At 44.3% G+C, this 23,148-nt stretch overlaps 2 protein-coding genes and 1 long non-coding RNA gene across 5 annotated transcripts in view; 2 read left to right on the forward strand and 1 right to left on the reverse strand.

The window, feature by feature from the left end:
* The window catches only part of RNF11 (ring finger protein 11), a 54,419-nt gene extending 51,740 nt beyond the window's left edge, over window positions 1-2,679 (forward strand). The window contains exon 3 of the mRNA XM_014598675.3: window positions 302-2,679. Coding sequence (XP_014454161.1) covers window positions 302-473 — 172 coding nt within the window. The 3' untranslated portion in view covers window positions 474-2,679. The remainder of the gene's footprint in view (window positions 1-301) is intronic.
* An 8,487-nt stretch (window positions 2,680-11,166) lies between these two features.
* TTC39A (tetratricopeptide repeat domain 39A) overlaps window positions 11,167-23,148 on the reverse strand; it is a 91,085-nt gene continuing 79,103 nt past the window's right edge. For both annotated transcript variants that reach the window (XM_014598670.3, XM_014598671.3), the window contains exons 16-18: window positions 20,415-20,529; window positions 17,150-17,266; window positions 11,167-13,114 (exon numbers count right to left, since the gene is read on the reverse strand). In XM_014598670.3, coding sequence (XP_014454156.1) covers window positions 12,994-13,114; window positions 17,150-17,266; window positions 20,415-20,529 — 353 coding nt within the window. In that variant the 3' untranslated portion in view covers window positions 11,167-12,993. The remainder of the gene's footprint in view (window positions 13,115-17,149; window positions 17,267-20,414; window positions 20,530-23,148) is intronic.
* LOC109281083 (uncharacterized) lies at window positions 13,108-16,686 on the forward strand. Of its 2 annotated transcripts, XR_002087610.2 has the most exons (3): window positions 13,108-13,606; window positions 13,767-16,374; window positions 16,503-16,686. It is a non-coding gene; the product is annotated as an uncharacterized LOC109281083 (long non-coding RNA). The 2 variants fall into 2 exon arrangements; XR_009462309.1 differs by having other exon boundaries at window positions 13,767-16,686.

Consider the following 23,148-nt stretch of genomic DNA (forward strand, 5'->3'; position numbering starts at 1 on the left):
GGACATGGTGCTAGCAAGCCTGTAATTTTGTTGCAGATTTTTCCTCAAACTACTCTCTATTTAGACTATGGAAACAGTCCATTTGCCTTTCCAAGTTCACCTTTATTTGATTTCTTGATGACATAAATGGTGTTGGGATCTTGGAAGATGGGAGTATATACTGCATTCAAATATTGTTGTATGAATAATCCTGGCCCTGGTCTTCTCCTTCAGCAAACATATTTCCTTGGCAGGGTGGGTAACACTTCTCTTCGGCTAATAGTAAAGCATCTTACTACTTCTCTGGCCTCTCTTTCCCCAGGTGTGTGATCTGTATGATGGACTTTGTTTATGGGGACCCTATCCGATTCCTGCCATGCATGCACATTTACCACCTGGACTGTATAGATGACTGGTTGATGAGATCCTTTACGTGCCCCTCCTGCATGGAGCCAGTGGATGCAGCACTGCTTTCGTCATATGAGACTAACTGAGCCAGGGTTTATCCTCTGACCCGTCAAGGAAACCATCCATTTTAATGGGTTTGATCCTTTGTCATTCAGCCCCAAAGAGCCAGGGATTAGGAATTAAGATCATGCACAAAAAAAGTACATTTCCTAAAAATTCCTGAAAGGCTGCAAACATTGGAGAAATGCATAATATTTTAGAGACTATAGAAAAAGTAGGAAGTTATTTTTATGTAAAGCCTTGACCCACTCCTAAAAAATATAATGATCTTCTAACGCCTGTTCTTACACCCATATATAGGAATTGTGTAAAGTGTTACAGCAGCTAAAAGTGTTTAAATTGCCTGTATCAGATTTTATTAGAAGTGAGATAAGGGTTGTTTTTTTCCCCTTAAATAAAGTAATAGTTTTTGCTCTCATTCTATTCACAATCTCCTGGAATCTGGGTCAAGGCTTTATTAAAAACTACATTTTATAACACTGGCACAAAGAAATAGTTTTAAGCTTGTTTGCACAGTTCTTTTTTTTTCCATTGGAAATGGAATCCATTGCCTTAGGTCTTTTTAATAGTGTATTGTTATTGTTGGGCTGGCTCTACGCTTGAAAACCAGTTTATTTATAACCTGTTAAAAGTGCTATATTTTGTTTGCAGTTAGGATTATGCAGAATTCAAAGTGATTTCCTAGCTTGTAAGCAAACTGAGATGCACTATCCATTTTCTATAAGCGATGGTTTCATGTGAGGATGCTAAACCAGTCTGATAGTATTTTTTTTTTCTCTTTTTCCCTAATTTGCTTCAGGTTCGATCAGACCATGATCCTTAAACTTAAGTATACTTTGAGTATCTACATTTTGATTTACCAACTTGAAGGTGGACACCTGTGCTTAAAGACATGATGATAATGTAGCTATAAAGTAATCCAGAACACTATGTCCCATTTTCAAAATATAATGTCACTGTTGAATATCACCGCCCCCACCTTTCCCTTCATTCTCCTATAAAATACTTGTCTTGGGTGATAGTAAAAGGATACTGCATCTCTTATTCCTGTAGTTCTTCTTAGGTTATCAAAATTAAGAATAAACATACTGTATCTTGGTCTCTGTATGAAATGTATCTGTTAAGTCCTGCTGGCTGACATTTGTCTACCAAGCAGATATGAAACCAGATATAAGAAAACTGTATTTTGTTTTGCACACGAATACAAAATTCATATAGACACAGAAGTTCATAGCGGTGATCAAGGAGAAAAAGTACAGCTGAAGTAAGAGTGATACAAATATCTACATTTCTGAAGCAAAAAGGTATGTGGTTGGTAGAGACAGTCTAGCAAAGATTGTAGCTGTAAATGTTTTTATCCATTTAGCACGTGTTTATTTTTCTTAAATGTACTCTACTGTGACTTTTATACATTTGATGTAAAGCTGATACATGGAGAAGTCTTAGTCCTGTAAAATGAGATGCAGCCTCAAGTTAACCGCAAAAAATCAGGGAACGTTCTTGATTGTTTTGCGTATACCATTTTGAGCCCTTGATCCAACCATTTGTATTTAAACACACAAGTACTTGGAAGATTCTGTGTACTTAAAAGAGAGAGGAATTGCATCTGTCATGAATAATTTTAAAAGATCAGTCAGTAGAATACAGAATCAGCATATTGGTTTATTTATTAGCCCTGCCGCTAAAATCTACACTTTACTATACTGTAGATGTAGTCGATATGGTATTCAAAAGGTGTTTAAAACAATCTATAGTACCAGGTTCATTGAAATAGTTATACAGTGAACTTGCCAGAAGTTTTTACTGAATTCATATATACTTAATTACATGAAGCAAATCGGAGAGGAAAGACCTGAAGTTGTGCAATATTCTCAGTGGTAAACCATTGTTCCTTTTTTATCATTCCATGTGTGTTCTTTCTGTGCGTTTTTTACATAAAACGTAATGTCCATGTTGTCAAGTATTATAATCTGATTTTTTCCTTGTTAAAATTGGCAAATGAACAACTTTTAAACATTTTTTCATGTTTGGTATTAGTCTTTATTTATTATAAGACTTGATTATGAAAGATTTGGAAGCAGAATTGAAGTGACTGGTTATTGAGCTGAATGCTTTTCTAGGCACTTTGTATATAGTTGAACTTTTAACACTGATATACTTACCATGTTAAGAGAAACTTAAACCTATGCTTTTATTAAAATACTTGTTAAATAAACTGATAACAAAAAGGTGTCAAGGGCTAAAGTTAGAATTGATTCTACAAGAACATTCCAAAAAAACCAGACTTCAGCCTAGAGCAGGTATGTGCAATTATAAGAAATGCATCAATTGGTTTAATAGTTTTAGGCACAATGCTGATGCGTAAGAGATTTGCAGTTCCATAACTGAAGGCCCTTAATCCAAATTCTGGATTTATAATTCAGAGCTTCAACGTGAATCTTGTGCTAGAAATAATTTACATCAGCCTAGGACCAAATGGTGTCACAGGAAGTGGTAGACTGCACTATTAAGATCACCGAGGGCCTAGCCCCACCTCTGAAAATGATTTCCATTGGGCTTCAGTTCTTCCAGCTGTAAAATGAAGATAATGCTTGCTTCCTACTTGGTAATGTTGTTTTGAATTAAATATTATCTCAAACTATGTTAGGCAACCTGGCTGCAACAGTCATTTCCTAATCGACATACGCTGTGGCCCATACGTGGCATACGACTTGGATTCTTTCAGCCTAGACCTATTTTGCATTTTTAACGTAAGCTCCCATCATATATGGCATGGTTGTATTCTTGTTATAGGTGGCCCTTAGTTTAATGTTTACAAAGTATTTTGAAGACAAGGTGTTACATAATACTAAATGTCGTAATTATGTTTAATTTTAAAGTTCCTTGAGAATCCACGTACAGAATATTGTAGAACCAACATCCCTTACCAGCCATATGGCGGCATGATGCTTAGAAACAGTACAAGCTTTAGAAAACTTAATTGCACAAGCCATGTATAACACCATAAAGCATTTTATAAACTACTGGGCACTCGGTTCTATATTTACATTAAGACTTAGAACTGTCTCAGCATTATTGGGACTGAAATGTCACTTTTTGTTTTATAAAACCAGACTTCCTTGGGACTGTCAGTCTTGTTACATAGGCTTCAAAGAGAGAAAATAACTCTTAGAAGCTTCTTAAAATTTCCTAATTTTTCTATACAGGAAGAGCAGTGAATTTAAAAATCCTAATTTGTTGCAACCTCCCTGCATTAGAAGCAGCTGCCCCTTTTGGAAAGCTGACAAGCCCTCCCATGGTATAAAGCACACATTTCCAGCTCGAGGGATTTTAAAATACCAGAGCTTACACTCATCACGTATTCAAGGACTGGATGTTTCCTGTTCTTGGCCTGGTGCAGTGCAATCTTTGGGGCAAAGATGGAAATACGTTTTTGGTGCACAGATTTTTTAACGACAGATATTTGACTCTAATGATCAAGGCCTATGTACATCAAGATGTACTTTTGGCTAGCATGTATGTTACATGATCAGAAATGCATGATAAATACCACCCGCCTCTCACCAGCACTTCCATACACCCACTTGTGTCTGACTAATTCTTTGCAGTGTTTTCAACAATTAAGTTTCAGAAGCTGATGCATGAGAATGTTCATTAAACTTGTAAATTGTCCAGAAGTTCATAAGAGGCCCTGATTTAATATCCCAAATAAATTTGCTTTAAAGGATTACATTTTCCTTCATATAGAAGTTTAGCTTTGGGGGGGACGTATGAATTGGTTGTGTGCTGGTCACCTTTTAACTGTCTAAACCCATTTCAGGATGAGAACATGGAGCTGAGGATTTCATAAAGAGAAAAACCCAAGTTTGTCTTTTGAGAGAGTAACTGCAAATTTTCCATAAGGTACACTTCTGGTTTAAGGAGGAAGAGTTCTCTTTGCACCAGTAGCAAATTTCTTGTGATTTCTCCTTTGCATATTGTATTAAACGTGTTTGTGAAAATGATTGTCCATCTCTCTAGCAGTGCAAAGTTGCAAGGGCAGCACACTTCAGGAAGCGAGCATTGTAACTTACTCATGTGTTAAGGCCCCTTTGCAAAGGGACACTCAAACCAGCAGTGTTCTTGGTTGAAAAGCTAAAGTAGAAATGAAAAAGATACCTTGTCTTCTGTATATCATGTATCTAGCACGTGTCTCCCAAATAGAACTGTGTGCACAAGAGGACCTGGACTAAATGACCCTTGAGGGCACTTTCCAATTCTAGGAGTCTATTGTAGATATTTAAAACTTATTTTGAAATCCTTCTGAAGTTGATTCCTGTAACAGAAGTTAGTTTTACGATTTGCTTTGTGATTTAATAGCACCCTGGCTCCCAGCAGAATGGGCCTGATCCGGATCACTAGATCAGCACGTCCTGGTGCACAGAAGTGAGACTCTTCAACAGTTTTTCAAGCTTCAAGATGTTGAAGTAGGGGCCATCTGTTTGGCCTGGTTTTCATGTTGAGTAAAAAGAAGGCGGCAGGAAGGCCATGTAGAAATCAGACAGATGAGATGAAATGACCCATGCTAGTCAAGAAGCCAGGACTCACTGGAGAAAAGGTGCAGATGGCCTTAGCCTCCCATGAATCCAGCATATTCAGCAGATGAAGGAGCAGGGCCTGTAGCCTTGCACTTCCTCCTCCAGATCCCATTCACTCGTGGAAGGAGCTCCTAGAGAGTTTGTTGCCCAGAGACTCTCTCTGAGTTTCCAGAGGGGATGGGGAGATCTTACTTACATACTTCTTACTTTCTCAAATGCATGGTTTTGTTTTTTTTAACTGTTCAACTTAGAATCTTTGGGCTGGGAGGTCAGGAAGTGAACACCGGAAAACCCTATCAACATTCAGAAAGTTGGCAGTATGTAAACTCCCTTCATCCTTCTGCAACAGGTTGAGCAGTCGGGAGCTGAAGATTCTTGGTGCACATGTGCTTTATACCAAGTCTTTTAAAAAAGCAGTGCCCACTGGGCTGTGCACATGCAGTGTGCATGGTAGAGTGTAAAAAAAAAAAAAAAAAATTAAGCTCAACTCCCTATTGCCCACAGCATCAAGAAACCAGGAATGTAGCATCTGCATTGCTTGTTCCACACCTTGCTTTAGGATTGAAGTCTTTAAAGCTTTTAGTTATTGCCTTCTGATGAACTCAGTCTGCCCCTTAGCTGTTTTCATCATAGACAGGAGTAGAGTGATGTCTTCCTGCTGCATTCAGGGTGTCCTCAGAAAGGCAGTGCTTGATTCGCGAACCTGCCTGCCCATCTGCTGGTGCTGTGCTGATCAGTGATGGCCACGGTTCCTCTTCGCTGCGCCTTAGCAAAGGCCACACACCAGTGGGCTGCAGCATCCGCAAGTCCTTTCCCAAGAGGATGAACAAGTCTAGAGAGGTGAAGGTGGAGCCCTTTGTGCTGCAACATTCCCATTCGAGCAACCTCTGACCCAGGCAGACTGCATGAGAAACTTCAGACATCTGGCCAGCATATCGACTGGCTGAGAAGCTACCTTTCCCCCGTCACTTCTCACAAGACCTAGGTTTCAACTATACCAGCGATGGTCTCTTAGGCTCTAGGGCTCAGGAACAGCACTAGCACCAATTCCCCTTCAAGGAGTGGGAATGGAAGCCTTCCCCAAGACCCAGACATGCAGAATGTTGAAAGTTGAGTCCTGTACAAAAGGAAAGCTGAAGCCAGCCCTGACAACCACTTCTAAACACGACACACGCTACCAAAGCCCACATTTGTGTCACCAACTGCTTCAGTATCAAACAACATAGCCCTAAATGAAGATGCCAGACAGTTAGCACATCCAAGTCTTCTGCATTATTCACCCCAACACCACAAGAGCTCAGTGGACACACAGGAAACAGCATAAACTGGTAGATATGCTGCAACTTTCTTCAGGATGGCAGGTGATGCAAATAAATCTGTACCATGTGAGCCAGTGCAGATCCCATGGCACCAGCACCTGTTGCAGTTCCATGCTAGATGGAGAGGTCCAAATATTTCTACCAACCTCTCTCCCCTCCAGTACTGGCAAAGCCCAGAGTCCTCCCTTAGGACACCAAAAGCCTCTTCTGAAGGAAAGTCTCCTCCATGACAAGCCTCTGCATGAGAAAAGCAAATTATCGGGTATATTCTACTGTGACCTCTTGCTTTGGAGGGGGCTTCCTAGCTTGGTGTTCAGACTTTCTGAGGTCCCTAGAAGACCTGAAAGGCCTTTTAAGGTAGAGGGACAACTTACAGTCCTACAGGCTTTTTAATTAGCCCTCTGTGCACTGGCTACCTGAGCCAGAATGATGGTCACCACTTTCCAGCCACAGGCTCCAGGAATCCTACCTGAAGTACTTGTTACCACTGAGAACCTTCCTTTTGAATGCCGCAGTATTTTCAGAGAGACAGATAAGGAGCTTTTATATGCATGAAATCATCCGAACACCAACCTGTAGTTGCTGAATCTAAGGAGGAAGTTTTTGAGGCAACAGAATAGATGGAGGAAATAGCCGCCATTGTGCACTGCCATGAGCCTCAGCACCCCTAGGAAGAGGCTGCGTACGTAGGTGGCATTGTCACCTGCCTCTTCTTCGGCTGTTGCCTCAGTCCGCAGTTCGGGAAGCATCACTTTTGACATGCGGGTTGAGAAACAAGGTGGACCTACCGGGGAGTCAGCTTCTCTCCTAATTTTAGCAACTTATTAGAAATGTCTTCCATTTCTAGGAATTTGGTTGGTGTTAAGTCTTACGTTATCAAAGAAGTTACCCTATGTCTGAGGTAGTGTTCAGATGTGGTAGACCCTTGTCAGTGAGACCGATCTAGCCAGGTAGCCTCATTCTGCCCTCTGTGGTCTGGCAAATTGTTCCCATATCAGAAATAGGCAGGGTAGCAACATGGAGCTCATTATTGCCTTGCGTAGGCTTCCAGGCTGGCGTGCAGGACTGGCAGGTGATCCTGCAATCGATCCTTCAATAGGCCTCTGCTCACCTTGATTCTTACAGCTGAAGGAACTAAACATAGCAGGTGAGGGCCTGGCACTATTTCCATACTGCAGGAAGTAAAGGACATGTCAAGCACAATAGCAGTAGGAACAGCATGTGTATATCAGGAGTGAAATCTGTGTGGACAAGTCATCTCCCATGCCTGTGGGGTAAGTAACCCTTAGCCCAAAGCCCTCTCGCTGTAAGCATGACCATGAAGTGGTATTAAGATGAAATGTATAGGACTGTTCTTCAGTGACTTGCCTGTACAGAAGTTTGAGATATTTAGCAATTACTCTAGGCATCAAATCTCTGTCATCACTGTGGTCTCTGAAACAGTACTTTCACAATAACCTTCGTTTTATTTTCCTTACAGAAAGTTATGAGCTGTCCCGCGGTGTTTTTCTATCACTTGTTTCCAGTAGTTTTGTCATCCATTTCCCAAAGTCATGATCTCTGATGTGAAAAGTCATGTTGTATCATGTGGGTATTTACTTCTACCCTGTTTCTCTCTAATAAAAAGCGTATCTTATGAAAGAAGAAAAAGTCAACTTTAAGGCACGACTCATTTTTTTGGCATGATTCTATTAACTGGAATTAGGTAGTAACGGTTAACTTCAGTATAATTAGGGAGAACACTAGACATTCCAGAATGTGAAAATAAATCTTCCCCCAAATTATGCGGTATTCCCTATAACAAGAATTTTGGCTTAGTGAAAAATTTGAGAAGTTCATAGAGCTCCACGATTGTATCTGTCTGTAGACAACGGAACAAGCCACTCTGTCAAAACAAACTGCCTGGGCTAGCAGCTTCATTTACATGTGGGTGGTAAACTTTAATGCTACCATCAACGATTTCACAAGTGCTCAGAGTAACAGATTCTGCCAATAAATATGCTTAACAAATGCAGCTCTACCTACTGGCCACGGCACAAGGCTGCAGTCATTTTAAAGAGCAGACCAGAAGCATATGGCTTCACTTAAAAGTAAAAAGCTGAGAAGAGTGAAAATACAAATAGAAGTCTCTATCCAGTGTGCTTCTGTTAACTTACAAAGCTGAAACAGCTGCTACTGTTCTTAATTCAAGTAGGTTAAAGGTTGTGTTTTAAAAAGAAATCAACCAAAAACTTAGAGAAGGCCGTTTGGCTTACCTTGTCTGCACTCTTCCTGTAAAACATGAGTCAGGAGCAGCGAGCGCACTGAAACATGCTGTAATACAGCATTTCAAATGATCTTTTTGTCTGGCAGTAATGTACACAAGTAGGGTTTTGAGAACAAAAACAATGGGATGTGTCTTAAGCCTTCAGAAATGTTGCTGAACGGAGAGCAAAAGCACTGCAGCATCTTATCAAATGCGTGAGCTCCCTTTCTGTTGGCCAGTCTTAGCAGAGGCAGTGATTTACTGACTGATGGAAATAAAGGTATGTGCTTGGTGTCTCTTTTTCTAAGACTGTCCCTTCTACCTTTTTCTAAAGCAATGCTGAAGCAAAGACAGTATCTTAAGCTACATTATATATTTAAATATTCCTTAATTAACCCATTGTCCAGTGAACATGCCTTTAAACATGCATTTTTGTTGCTTAACAGGAGTCATGTACATAAATGTGACTAGAAGACAGCAGCCAAGTTGTTTTTGTATTTGTTCAGGTTCTTCTATCTTATTTGTAATCAGTTTCCAAGCAGTTTCCAGTAGTGCAGTAAATAGGGTGACCCCCGTCGTGTGTTATTGGTTATCTCGCCCCTTCCCTACAGGGAGAACATATGCCGTGCCTCACACGCCGTCACCGGTTGTGCTTTTATAGGAGACGTCAAGGCACGTAGCACTTGGAGCAGGTGGTGGTGAAGTCTGGAATGGTCCTTTGCTCCTATGGGGGCTCATGGACCACCCCAAGAGGCGGGTTTGCCAAGTCCCCAGTGACTGTCTTCATCAAGGATTCATCTTCAAGCTTGAGGCAAATTTTAGATGCAGTGAAACCAGACAACCCTTAAATGAAAGGACTGACACCAGAGAGGTCTGATGTGCTCACAGTTGCCTACTTGGAGGAGACAAACTGCAGTATCCTGTAGCTGCTGAACGCTGCATTCCCTTGTAGGCGGTAGTGCTGCAGTCCAGCCAAAGGGAAAATCAGGGGTGTCAAACTCGTCTTCTGACTGCAGGGCTCCCTGCAGCCCAGATCCAGCCCAGGGCATGAGGTGGCCCAGGGAGCAGCAGCTCCAGCTCCTCCCCAGTGTGGTAGTAGTGGCTCCAGCTCCTAGCGTGTGCCATACACCAGGGTGGCAGCCTGGCTCCAGCACAGAGCACATGGTAGTGACAGCTCTAGCTTCAGCATGGGACAGGTAGGCAGCAGCAGGGCTGGAAGCTGAGGACCTGAAACCACCTTGGTGGTGACAAAGTGGCCAGAGGATGACCAGGATTGGGTCGAGTCCTCGCTCACTCACCTACGTACACACTGTCTGCAGCAGCCAATGCCCCCTTGCCACGCCCCACAACTTCCAGTGGCCCAGTGGAAGCCCACCAGTGGCTCTGATGGCTGGATCCAGCCCACAAACCATATGTTTGATGCCTTGGTGTAAGTCACCAAGGTCAGGTCCATGTCTACCAGAATAGGGAAGTTTCTAGCCAACTGGATATGACGCAAAGCATGGCCTGATATGCAAGTGATGCATCCATAGCGTGCGAACTCTGGTGTTCCTCCAGGTGTTAACTACCTTGTTCATCTTAACTGAGCTAATAAACCCACTTAATACCTCTCAACAGCATCTCCTTCCCCTGTCCTTTTCCCATCTATATCATAGAAAGCATAGTGAAGTAGGGCTGGAAGGGACCTCCTTCTAGTCCCACCCAGTCTATTCATAGCAGCTGACAAAATAGGTTGGTGCCTACAGAAGCTCCTGCTTCTCTGAAGCAGCTAGTTTCTAAAGTGTCACCTCACCCTGTCTCCTGCCTGATGTCAGACTAATGCAGATTAACACCTGTGTGCTGGTATACGATCTTAACATTAGTGGAGACTCCAACAGTATTTCTACAGGCTGAACCAAACAACCAACACCCCAGGAGCCTGCATCAGGACTCAAAACTCTTCAAAATTCTTCTCTGCCCACCAGCATGAAGTCCATCTTGCAAGGGAGTCCATCTCATCTATCAGCTGATTGTGCATTCCAGTTGTGGATCAGATCACCAGCTCATGGACCTTTCTTGTTCCCTGGAAGAAAACTGCCTTCAGATGATGGGCAATCCACAACAGCAGCAGACTAGCACAGCTTCAAATCTCAATGTCTTGGCCAAAGATCAAGTATAAAGTATCCTTGACTGCAAAGACTGAATCAGAAATGACCTGTGAAAAGTCCTGAGGAGTCAAGTGAGGTGATTATCATCTCCCCAGAGCACTAGGAAAGCAGAGTCTGGGCTGCAGGACTTCCCTCCTCTTGAATAGTATGTGCGAGAGAATGTGAAGGACACTCCATTTTTTTCCCCCAATGCTTTTGCTAGGTGATCCAAACACTGACCTCCCTTGGTAGGCAACTCCAAGCATGCTGAGAGGTGGCAAAATATTAAAAATACCGTTACAGCCCCCCCCTTGGGAGGTGGAACTGGAGTCCAGAGGGCTTTCTGAAAAGCACCAGCAATCATAATTTTCATGGCATTTCTCATCAAAATATGCCTATGTTGCTAAGCTACTCACAGAAGAGGGCGCAATGGCAAGCAGAGGTGACATGTATGAAGTCGAACAAAACTCTGTTTATTGTATACAAATATAAGGAACAGCAAAGTCTCTGCTTTTTCCATTTCACTTTTGATGCATAATATGTAAACAGTAACTGACTGCCCCGAGTGGACTGTTGGGATCACGTAGAGCTGGTAAGGCTGCTTTTGGAGGAAGTGCATTCTGCACCTGTGCTTCTAAATGGGGGAGATTTTTACAAAGGCTCTACGTTTGCTGTAGGCGCCCAAGCTGAAAGCTGTCAAGCAATCAGGGTTGGGGAAAAAGGTGGGTCTGCCCCCTACAATATTTGCTTTAGGAAACTATTTCACTTCTCTGGAAGAGGAAGAGAATCTGTCAAGACTCCCTTTCTGTTACGGGGAACCTCCCCCCATCCCTGGACCGAAGAGGAGGGAATATTCCCCTTGGTGATGTTTGGGGACGTGAGCCTTCCTGAAGACCCTACCTTCAGAGAGAGGGGCTGTGGAGCTTAGAGGCCCTCCTCATCCCTGGTAATCCTGGTGGTAGGCAGGAGCTCGCCTGCAAAAACATGTCTTTCCCTCCCAACACAAAACCCCTGGGAGAGGGCAGGATTCACCTCAAACCAGGTTAACTCTAACCTTGCCTTTTGTGCAGAAAACCAACAACTCTACAGCAGACAAGGCCTGGCTGAGGGGCTAGTCCCTTGCCCTGCCTTCAAGAGTCGCAGCCAAGTCATCTATGGAGATGCAAACATGGGGGGGGTCGTGATGAGGGGATGGGAAGGGGGGCGTTAAGACTGAAGCACTACTGCTCCCTTTTGTAACCGAGGAAAAATTACAGAGAAGTTTTGCTCCAGCCCAAGCTTCCTAGACCAGAAAAACTACTGTGTAATCCCTTTAGCTTTGGAAACGTCAGTTCTGGGAGCCCAAGAACCAGGGTTCTGGGAACGAGTTTATCAGCAAATGCATTGTGTGCTGCTGAACAAATAGTAGAACAAACACTGAGTTTAAGTGACCTTCAAGGACTCAGATTTAATGATAAAACTTCCAGTCATGTTCCATCTGTAAAGGATACAGGTTTGTTTCTTAAAGCCCTCTTGTCATTTTAAATGTCGCTGAAGGAGGAGAAACAATCTTCTTTTCCACTGTCATCTTCATTTGCTTTTCCCTAAAACTCTTGATATTCCGTAAATTATCCAGCCTCCAAAAAGGGTAGCAGACAGACTGAGATTTAAAAAAATGACTTGCTTAAGAGAGAAGTTTCTTAATGGGTTTTACTAGCAAGTTTGTTTTGGCAGCTAGAAAATTATTGCAGAGAAAAGCTGGTAAAGGGCTTTGCACAAAGAACTGGACGTGCCCGAAATTGAAAGCCACCTCACTGTTGTGCACCTTAAACTAATCTGAAAAAACTGGCCTTGGATTTCCTCACACTTCTCCAACTAACCAGCTGAGAGACTGGCATTTCCTTTCTTATAGCAGTAGCAGTGTGAATTCAAACGGACATTAATAAAAGATCAAAAGCCAACGAACCTAAAAAGGCTTGTTTCACTGTCCCGTTTTATATTCCAGCATACTAAGCAAATCTGTAAACGGTTAAAAATCAAATACACATATGAATGATGAATTACACAGACATGGATGCTAAAAGCCACGCAGGGAAAAGACATCTTTGCTAGAAGTTAGGATTCAATTTGAATTTTTTCCCCCGCTGTGATGTACAGTACCAGATTCAATTTAAAGTTTCAAATGTCCTGGTCTCTCAACACAGGCTTGAGTTTGAAGCAGGGAAAAAAAAATTCACCCTGACATCTCGGTAATTTTGTGTTTCAAAGTCTGTAGACAAACTCCATCGAAGAAGGAAACGTTACAACACCGCCGAGGCTCCGGAATGCACTCCATTTTCTGGGGCTGATCTGGCTTGGTGCAAGGCAGCTTGAATTCTGAAATGTGTCCTCGTTTCCATGGAATAATTCTTGTAATTTTGTCTACAACAAAAGCAGATCCATTCTGATAAACATACCAGCTCTAAACATTTTCTGCTTATCTTTATATTAATTGTACTAAACAACACAACTGCAGACAGCAAGAAAAGCCTGTTCTCACCATCTCCTTTGTTGCCTACTCTAAAATACAAGGCGTGTGTGCTTAGCAGAACAATGCAGCTGTTTGTGCTTTTATTTGTAGTTCTAGTGTCTGGCAATTACCAGGGAAAATATAGTTTGATAAGAAATCGAATCTGTTCCACTCAGTCAAAATTTTAAGTGTACATTAAATATCCATAGTGTCAATTTATGCCTAGAAATCAGATTTATTTTATTTTCCAGATTTTACTCAACATTACTATGAAGCCAAGCATCTGTAATCTTAAAATTTTAATAAGGTGAGGACAGGAACACAACCATTTTGCTGCACAGATGTAAGCCAAGAATTTCAGTGCCGTTACTCAGGACACGTAGAAGTCAAGCACATTGTTACAGGTAGGAACCCTAGCGAGAGAATCAAACTTAACTGAAGAATCCAGTTAGATTTTCATATGTAGTGTAACATGGGTGAGGATTGTTTTTAAGGTCTTAGCCTAAATTTTGACATTGTGTGTGAGGATGTGAAAAGACGTGTTCCCAATGCTACTTTCTTCAGGTTGCTTCAGTTTCTTCAGCAGACTACAAGAGGTGAGAGCTCAAGTAAGAAGAGCTGAAATGCGCTGTCACCGAGACCAGAGCTCCCGCAACATGCAAGCTACTTGGAGCATAGACTGTCATGCTCTAACTGAACTGCAAGAGTGAATCAAGGCGCTACAGTAATGAAGGACAGCCACGGGTAAGGAAGGAACGTGGCCAAAGTGCAGAAGGAACCTGACATACTGCATGTTTACTTCACCACTTCATGCCTGGATTTTACCCATCTGCAGTGTGGCAGAGAAAAAATGAACCAAGAGGAGACCCAAGTAGGACAGAAATATTTTAAGCAGAAATACAAAAAGCTATTTGCGATCTCCAAACCAATGGGGGCAAATCCGCTGCTCTGTTCAAGAAGTCCTGAGTGCATGGTGTGCAGGGGGATGAACGAGGCTGCCTGGTCTGCTGCTATGGGAAGAGCGTTATAAAGGGGTCAGGGCAGGGGCCTGCAGGAAGGTGCACAGGCTGCTCCGGCTACTGAGGTAAAACAGCCAGCAGGGAGCAGCCCATCAGCCTAGAAGGGAAAGGCAGATTCCTTTCCCCTCTGCATGCCCAGAGCCTGACTCAGTGCCACGGACTGGCCTGTGGATTTTGCTCCCAGCAGCACATGTGCAAGGCTCCAGCCAGTTGCAGCAACTCACAGTGAGCTGAGTGCATTTATTTCTCCTGAGAGGTAAAGTCCAGGGAGGCCATCCACGTACAGCTCTGTTCTAGGTGTCACCGCCTCTACTCTGCAGGACAAATACAGAACGTGGGTCCTGGCAGGTCAAGAGCATGGCCATTTACCTTTCAAAAGCTACTTGACATTTGGGGGTTACGGATGAAGTCCTAAGCAGTTTCTGTATTTTTCAAAAGCATTCAAATGCTGCTTGAATAATTGACAGCCAGCCTGGGAGCATGGGGCCGACATGAAAGGAGGAATGACAGCCTGATCACCCCACTTCTCCCCACTGTGGCAAACTGAAACCTAACCAATAAGCTAGGTGCTGCTTGTGCCATCCACAAGGCTGCCGGAAGGCTGCCGTGCTGATCTCAAACTCCGGTGTATTTGCATTACCCTGATTGTGCCAACCACACCGACTTGCACCCTCTCCTCGCTAAGAATGCTGCTTGCAGCAGATGGCAATATCAACGGAAGTGTTTCTAGGTACTGTCAAGCCGCCTGAAATGTTTCTCATTTACCACACTCTCCACAGCTGCACCACTCAAGTCTGTTGTGCATACAGATTTAAGTCAAAGCTGGCGTCATTTGGCAAGCAGTGCACTCATCTCCACTTGAGAGTTGCAAACATGAAGCTGCTGGGCTGGAAACCACCTGACACGGCCAGTTCTCCCTCTGGTGGCTAAAGGGAAACTTCCAGTTCCAAGCTGGGAATATTGAAAGCCTTTGCATCTGCAGGGTTAAATGTTGAGAATGAATCTACCTACCACGATTCTGACTCTGCTGTGAAGTATTCTCGTCCCTTGAAAGCAACAGCACAGTGAAACAAAAAGCAAGTGCTTTGCTAACCCCTAGGAGCACCAGATGTAGCAAGACAGGCAGTTTTGTTTTGGAGGCGTCTAGAATGAATGTTGTACTCGACAGGACGTGGATCAGCATCAGCAGGGTTTACCCCACTCTTAGGAAACCGCAGTACCTGTTCCAAAGGGAAGGCTGAAAGAGCTTCCCATGGGAAGTCAAGGACACGTCCACGCAGCACAGAAACAGCCCCTGGCAGGAACACACTGCTCAGGCTGGAAGTCACAGACACTCGGTTACAGGCGGTTTTTCCTTCCAAGGTGAAGACGGCGACCTTTGCTTGCTGTCCAGCTCTTTTAAAGCAGGCTGAAGGCAGCCCCAGTGTTAACTTGTCCTGCTACACCAGCCCAGAGACAAAAACAGCCCTGCTGGCTTCAAATGGTGACAGGATGCCATGCCTCTCAGCTCATTTCCCCCACTCCAATGCTTGTGGAGCCACATGTTCAAACAAATAAGCTTTAAATATTTTCTAAGCATTTATGACATGTTTTAACTACACTGCTGCCATGTCCAGGCTGGGCTTTTGGAGCTGCTGACTCAAGGCACATGCTGGGGACAGTCCTTGAGCAGCAAGGGATGAAAGATAGGGCAGAATGAGTTGTCCTGGACTTTTCATATCCAGACCTTGTTTGCTATTTTGTTCTCCTTCAAATATAGACTTGGAAAAGAAAAAAAGGGGCCATTTTGGGTGCATGAAGTGAAAGCATCAAAACACTTTCAACTAAGCTTTCTAATGAGGATTTTGTTATTAAAAACATTCTCTCCGAGAGGCTGCCCAGTCCGGGGTCCTAATCGCTGGGGTGGGAGTTAGGAACCCTGCGTTTTAGTCCTGGCTCCACTTCGAACAGGCTACATCACCACCCTTCCTTTTGTGTAAACTGGAGGACTGCCTACTCAGCTCACAAGGGCGTTGAACGGGTATATTAAGACATGTTTACACGAGGTGTCTGGACAACACAATGCCAAGCAGTTCTCTCAGGAAGAAATTTTGGCTCAGCAAGAGAGCTGAGAACTGTGCAGGGGCAGGATACAGTTTGTTGACTCTGCTGAGGTAAGTACATGATCAAGCCCAGACATTCCTGATTAATTGATAATGTTGTCCCTACTGTACTGCTTTGTTTGGATTTTTTTTTTTTTTTTTTTTATGGAGAAGCTAAATGCTTCTGCTGCTTTTCACAGGCACCTAAAACAGCAGAGGCAAAGACGTTGCCTGAAAGTTACTTTTACTACACGTGTTTAAGAATGTGGTGGAAGAAAAGAGCACTGCTGGCCAGCAAACTGAGTTGGTATTTTTCTGCTACATGTTCTTGAATTCATTCAATGCACCTCTTTTGAAAAATAAAGTTACCTGGAGAGGCAGTTACTTCATGTTGTTCAGGAGTGATTTCTGATGGGAAACCCTGATAGCCAGGCTAGGAAATATAAAGCTGACTTCTCAGCACCTAAAGCAGCTTTCCAAGCAGTACAGTCTCTCTGGATGTGTTATATGGCAGTGTCATGTGGCAAAGAAGGCTACAGACAGACTCTGGGGGTGAGTGCTGTCCCCAGCTCTTCCACTACTTGGTGCCTCTGTTTTCCACTCCCGGCCCTTGGTTAGACTGGAAGCTCCTTAGGGCTCCTTTTCCCCAGGTGGCGCAGACGGCCCCTTCCAGACCTATATTCTTAAGTATTTGGGCAATGCCTGTCTCATTTTGGTGAGATCCTGAGGCATTGCTATCATATCATAACCCCTTTGTTTATCAAACAATTTCTGCTTCCTGACTTGTACTGATTCCTTAAATCAACCTGACAAGTCAGCTATCTGAACATGTGCTTAGTAATCTTACTTGGCTTTTTCCAGTAACTTTACTCCTTCTTCTTTCCTGCCATTGTCTAGGTACAGCACAGCAAGCTCAAGCAGGGCGTTTGGAATTAGATAGTGGTCGTACTTTATCTTCTTTTCACTGGAAGAGGAAGAGAAGCATTATTAACGAGCAGTTCATGCTGAAGTTTTCTCTCATTAATAGTTCCAACTACAAATCACCAGAACAACTGAGTTTCAGAGAAATAATCCATGTCACTATAATGGTCATCACCCTCCCTATCTTAAGACAAGTCCTAGGTTATTCAATGAGTGCTCTGTTCTGGACCAACTTTACACATGTAACTCTTCTTAGCAGGAGAGTAAAAAAGGTGGTGGCTCTCTAAGGGCAAGTCTACAGTGTCAAAGGACCAGACTGGGGAGTACTGCAGTATGGCATGCCAGGCCTGGTCAGTACATGCTATACCCCAAATAAAGGTAATGTAGATGTCTTACTGCCATTGTCCAGGTGTACACTAAGGCAGATGTCAGCCCCAAGGTGTGCCCGGTTTCACTGGCACCCCACTGCCTCTTTCACAGCAAAGACCTGCTCATCCACAGAATAAGTTTTGCCCACATGTGCTGCCAGGATGAGATGCTGTTCGCTGAGGATTGTGCAACTATTTGGTTCTTTGAGTCTGGCTCTCACCTAGATAGACTTCAGTATACCCATGACTGAGTGGGAAAAAAATAAGTCCTCATCTTCCTCATGACTAGGTGAGAAAAAAATAAAAGTGGTGCTATCCTTTAAAAATCACCCACTTGAAGGTCTCAGATGTTTCTTATACGGAGAAAGATGGGTAACAATACTGGCATTTACATCTTCACGTCTGGAATTGTGAGCTAGTGAGACACTATTATTTCAGGCACTCTGCAATCTCCCTTTGGTCTAGTCTTCATCATGATAAAAAGGGTTTTTTTCTTAACTCAAGTTAGCTAACTGGGGGTAAAATCTCAGTGAAGACAAAGCACTGCAGTTTTCACACAAGTGAATAGGTTGAGTTAAAATTTATGTGGGGGCCTTTTCTTTTACAGCTGTGAGAATCCCATTAGGGCAGTTTGTAAAAACAACCAATTCCTTCGTCTTTGCTGGGATTTTATCATGTAGTAGCAGACACAGTAAAAAACATCTTTTTTTCCCTTTGTTGCTGAAGGCAAAGTCTTTGCTGCTTTAAAGTTGGGTTTCTCATTAAAGCTTGCCTTTAAGGCAGTATCAGGTTCTACTGAGCTGTTTACACCCATGCTTGTTTACACTATAAACATGTCATCCTTGGAGCAGGATCGGCTGTGCCAGGATGTGTCCCAGCAGAGCTTTTCCACTTCACTGGGTGACAGACATTGCCCGATATTCCGAACTGGGACACTGCAGCACGACATGCACGCCCAGAGGGTCCCCTGCTGGGAGACTCCCTGGGCGCGCCTCTGCAAGCAGGGAAACCCAGGCAGGTGCTCTCAGGGCTTCAGGGGCCTGGTCCTGCAGGAGAATTCCCAGCCTGGGGTGGCTGGAGAGCACAAGCAGCTCTGGGCTGCTCGGGATCTCCCTCCATAAAACAAACATATCTGCTGCAAAAAAACCCCAGCACCAATGTTTATTGTTGTGGCCACCGGTTGTTATACAGACCTCAAGAGACCAGCTAGTCCAGCCCAATCTATAGGCATGATCACTCCGGTCTGAACTTTTCTGGATAAACAGCTGCACAATCTGTTCTTAAAATGCTTGACAGAAGCATGGTGAGATTAAAGCCCCAGTTCTGCTGCTTAGGCAGGCAGCCCTCACCATTTAGGAAGCACTGCCTGGAGGCGTGGGGACTGCCCCACACTGAACAAGCTGCAGGCTCCGGGTCAGCAGCCTGAAAAGAGCCTAGAAAATCAGTTTCTTTCACAAAACTCCAGAAAATAAAATTTGGTAAGAGAAAAGCGAAGAGTGTGTTCACTTGCGAGCAGTCTGGAACGTCACAGTCGAGGTACGTTCTCCCCATCTGCCATTTCAAAATTCTTCCAGTGGAAAAGCTCTGCAAGCATCCGTATCTCAACAGTCTCGGTCGGCTGCATTAAAATGAGATTCTCCTCCAGACAACAAAATTAAAATGGGACTAAGGGATTACAGGTTTACTATGGCTCAAGGATTCTCTGTCTAATGTGCTCACGCACAATGTTTTTCCTATCTGCCTGCCTTGCAAATTCAGTCAAGCTGGGTTCTTCCCTTTTCACACAGAATCCCACACAGGCTCCGCAGAACAATTATGGCCCGAGTGGCACCCTCGTTTTCAGTGGGTTTGTACTGCTACAAACAATTCTGTTGAAAAAGCACAAGAAATAATGGAATCCCACTCTTTCACACTCAGTTGTGTTGACTCTGCAAGGCTAACAGAAGAGAAAATGGCATAAAAGCACTTTTGTCACTGAAGTCAGCAGATGGACCTCTCAATACACAGACTGCAGATCTGCTGAGTAAAATAGTGGCGTTTTCACATGAGTTACAGAATAGAACTCCACTCTCAGGACTTGACAGCTTGAGGACATGGACAAATGATGCGTTTGTGCCCGTGTAATCAGTTTTACATTATGTTTGTGTAATCAGCATTCTGCCACTGTAAAAAAGTAGCAGACAGATGAAGTTACCCCAGTTTAAGGGTTTACATCACTCAGTCCAGTGGAAAATTTAACCCTGAAATAATCAGGATAAAAACGTATTGGTATAATCATTGGTTTAGGCATCATCTTTTTGTGCCCAACCTTGGGAAGCCATTTGCTAAAGGCAAACAGGTTATTACTGCTGCCCAGAAGCAAGGAACAACAACAGCTACCTACTACGCGAGATACCCTTCAAGAGCTGCATGTATGTCTATTCCTAATCCTGGTACAGGAAACCCTCGCTATTTGTGGGTTTGGCATTTGTGGTTTCAAATATTCATGAATGCTGAACCTGTATCTTAAATACACTTAAAGGAGCTCCTCAGGAGCTCTGCGCTTGCCACCGCTGGGCTCCCACCGCTGCCGTCGCCAGCACAGCCGTGCCCCCACAGCCGCCGGGGGTACTGCATTCACGAACACAGTGCCTTATTCACAGATTTTGCCATTCGCAGGGGATATGAGAACGTCTCCCCCGCGAATGGCGAGGGTCTCCTGCATAAGTTACATTGGTATACAAAAATGATGTAAATTATCACAGGGTACATGTTTGTCTGTCCGTTCCCAGAGGCTACAAATCATGCAGGACTTCTTAGGATTCTCCTGTCTACAAAACTTACTTCATATGGATGTAGGTAAAATGATCTTCAGCCTCTGAAATCTTGCCCAAGTGCTTGAGACATAAACCCTTCAACAGCTTTATTAAACACTGGTCATCTGGTAGTAATTCTGTAGCTACAAGATAAAAGACATACTTGGAAGTTAGAAGGCATATCTCAAAATCTTTTTTCAAACAGCTGGAGATCTTCAGAGCAGTAATACTTACCTATCTGTATCAAAACAGTGTCCATCCGGCCTGTTCAGGACAGGACCTTTTGGATTAGGTCATCAAATCCAGTCTCCTGTTATAGCAGACAATCACAACACTTGGAAAGGAAGGGGTGGGTAAATTCAATTCAAATGGAATTCTTCACCGAAACAAGTGTTGGAAACATGATCTCATCATCAAGAACTCTTTATTCTGCCAAAGCAACACATGAAAGACACCATGGTTGCACTCCTGCTCAAAGCACTGGCACCTGACTGACCATGTCATAGTGCATGCCTGGGACCATCGTGACATCCGAATCACCAGAGCTGTGACTGGCGCAGATGACTGCTGGACAGATCATCATCTGATACTTCCCATCATGTTCATTTGTATCGCCCCCAAGACAATGAAAATAAAAGAAGCACACCAAGAAAGTGGTTCAATATTGAGTGTGTGAAAGACCCTGCCAAAAGGAAACATCTTCAGCAGTGAAACATTCCCTGATACTCTTGGTATATCAATCATTGGGAGAGTCTCAAGAAAGGTACCTGTGAGGTGGGCAAAGAATCTCTAGGTTTCTCCACATCAGGAATGGTTCGCTGAGAATGCAGAAACATCAGGAACGGTTTGATGAGAATGACAGGGAAATGCAAGCTTTCGCTGACAGAAAAAGGCAGGCCTTCAAAGCCTGGCAGAATGGCATCAACTCCAAACAGAAGCAAGATGCTTATTGCCACATTAAAGCCAAGACCCAGAAGAAAAGTTAAGGGCAGAAGATCAAGTGGTGCAGAGGTGGGCAATTATTTGGGCTGGAGGGCCACTTAATGAGTTTTGGTGAGCTGTCGAGGGCTGAGAAAGGGAAGGAGGGCAGTGGGAGATGCCAACTGAGCTGTCCAGCCCACTGCCCACCACCAGGAGCCTGAGGAGGGAGGGCTGCACCTTGCGCCGCTCTTCTCTGCCACAGCCAGGGCCAGGCCACACAGCACGCAGACTCCTCCACCCCCCATATCCATCCCCCCTACCCCAGCCCAACTTCCTGTTGGTGCTGCACAGTTCTGGCATCATGGCACTGGCAGCCAGGCCTGCACATGATGGGATGTGATGCAGTGTGCCAAACAGGCGTCCTGCTCGCCCCTCCCACCACACACCACCATGCCACACTAAGAAAGTCGGGGGTGGCTGCCCCAGGCCAAGTCCCACCTGAAGCCAACACAGACTCGCCTCCTAGCGATGCCGTAACAGCAGCAGCTCCTTGCAGCGGGTGGGAAGGCTACTTGGTGCACTGCATCGTGCCCTGTCCTGCGCAAGCCCAGCTGCGAGCAGCTGCAGTGCCAAGACTGCACAACCACAGTGCCAGCAGGAAGCCAGCCTGGGTGGGGGCAGAGGCGTCTGCACGTTGTGCAGCCCAACCCAGCCTTGGCTGCAGCAGAACGGAGCAGCTCAACCCTCCCTCTTCAGACTCCCAGCATCAGCCAGCAGGACTAATAGGATCAACTGGCGGGCTGGATATGGTCTGCATTTTGCTCACCCCTGAAGTAGTAGGAGGACAAAGCAAAAGAGATTCAACAGCTTCTTGACAACCAAGACGCACACAGTTTTTTTTAGCACAAACAAAACTATCTATGGGCCAAACATACAAGGACCTGTTCCTCAGAGGTCCAAGGAACAACACTCTTTAAGGACAGGTCTGCCATCAAGGTATGGCAGAAAAAGGACTTTTAAGATATCCTGAAATGAGTTTCTAATTTCAAAGACAATACCACTGAAGCCATGTCACAACATCCCATTAAGAACTACCTTGCAGGTACACCAACTTATCAAGACATCTTGAAAGCCACTAAGCAGATGAACAACAAAGCATGTGGTGTGATGGAATATCAGCTGAAATTTAACAGCAAGATGGGGAAAAAACTTCAGTCCTGTGGTTGTTTTTCATCAGTCCCACGGGACACCCCTGCCCACTGTGGGTCAGGGAGGCCCAGGTGAGGGAGATTCCTTTCCATCCATCGAAGCTGACCTCGTGAAGGAACACCTTGACAGGCTGGATACCTTCAAGTCCACTGGCCCTGATGGGTTACACCCAAGGGTACTCAAGGAGCTGGCGAGCATCATAGCCCAGCCTCTAGCGCGGATCTTTGAGAATTCCTGGTGCTCTGGTGTAGTGCCCGAAGACTGGAAGAAGGCCAATGTGGTGCCAATCTTCAAGAAATGGAGGAAAGTGGATCTGGCAAACTACAGGCCCATCAGCCTGACCTCTATCCTGGGGAAGGTGTTGGAAAAGATTATCAAAGGGTCATCCTTAACAGACTAGCTGACGACAACACCCTGAGGGATAGCCAGTATGGGTTTGTTGTGGTTAGGCCTTGTTTGACCAACCTCATTTCCTTTTATGGCCAGGTGACCTATCACCTGGAAAAGAGGGAAGAGATTGATGTTGTATATCTTGACTTTCAAAAAGCTTTTGATCTGGTATCCCATGATCACCTCTTGGCAAAACTGGCTAACTGTGGCCTCGACCTCACCACGATCCGCTGGCTGGGGAA

The sequence above is a fragment of the Alligator mississippiensis genome, chromosome 5, assembly GCF_030867095.1.
Source record: "Alligator mississippiensis isolate rAllMis1 chromosome 5, rAllMis1, whole genome shotgun sequence".
In the NCBI taxonomy this organism is placed as follows: Eukaryota; Metazoa; Chordata; order Crocodylia; family Alligatoridae; genus Alligator; species Alligator mississippiensis.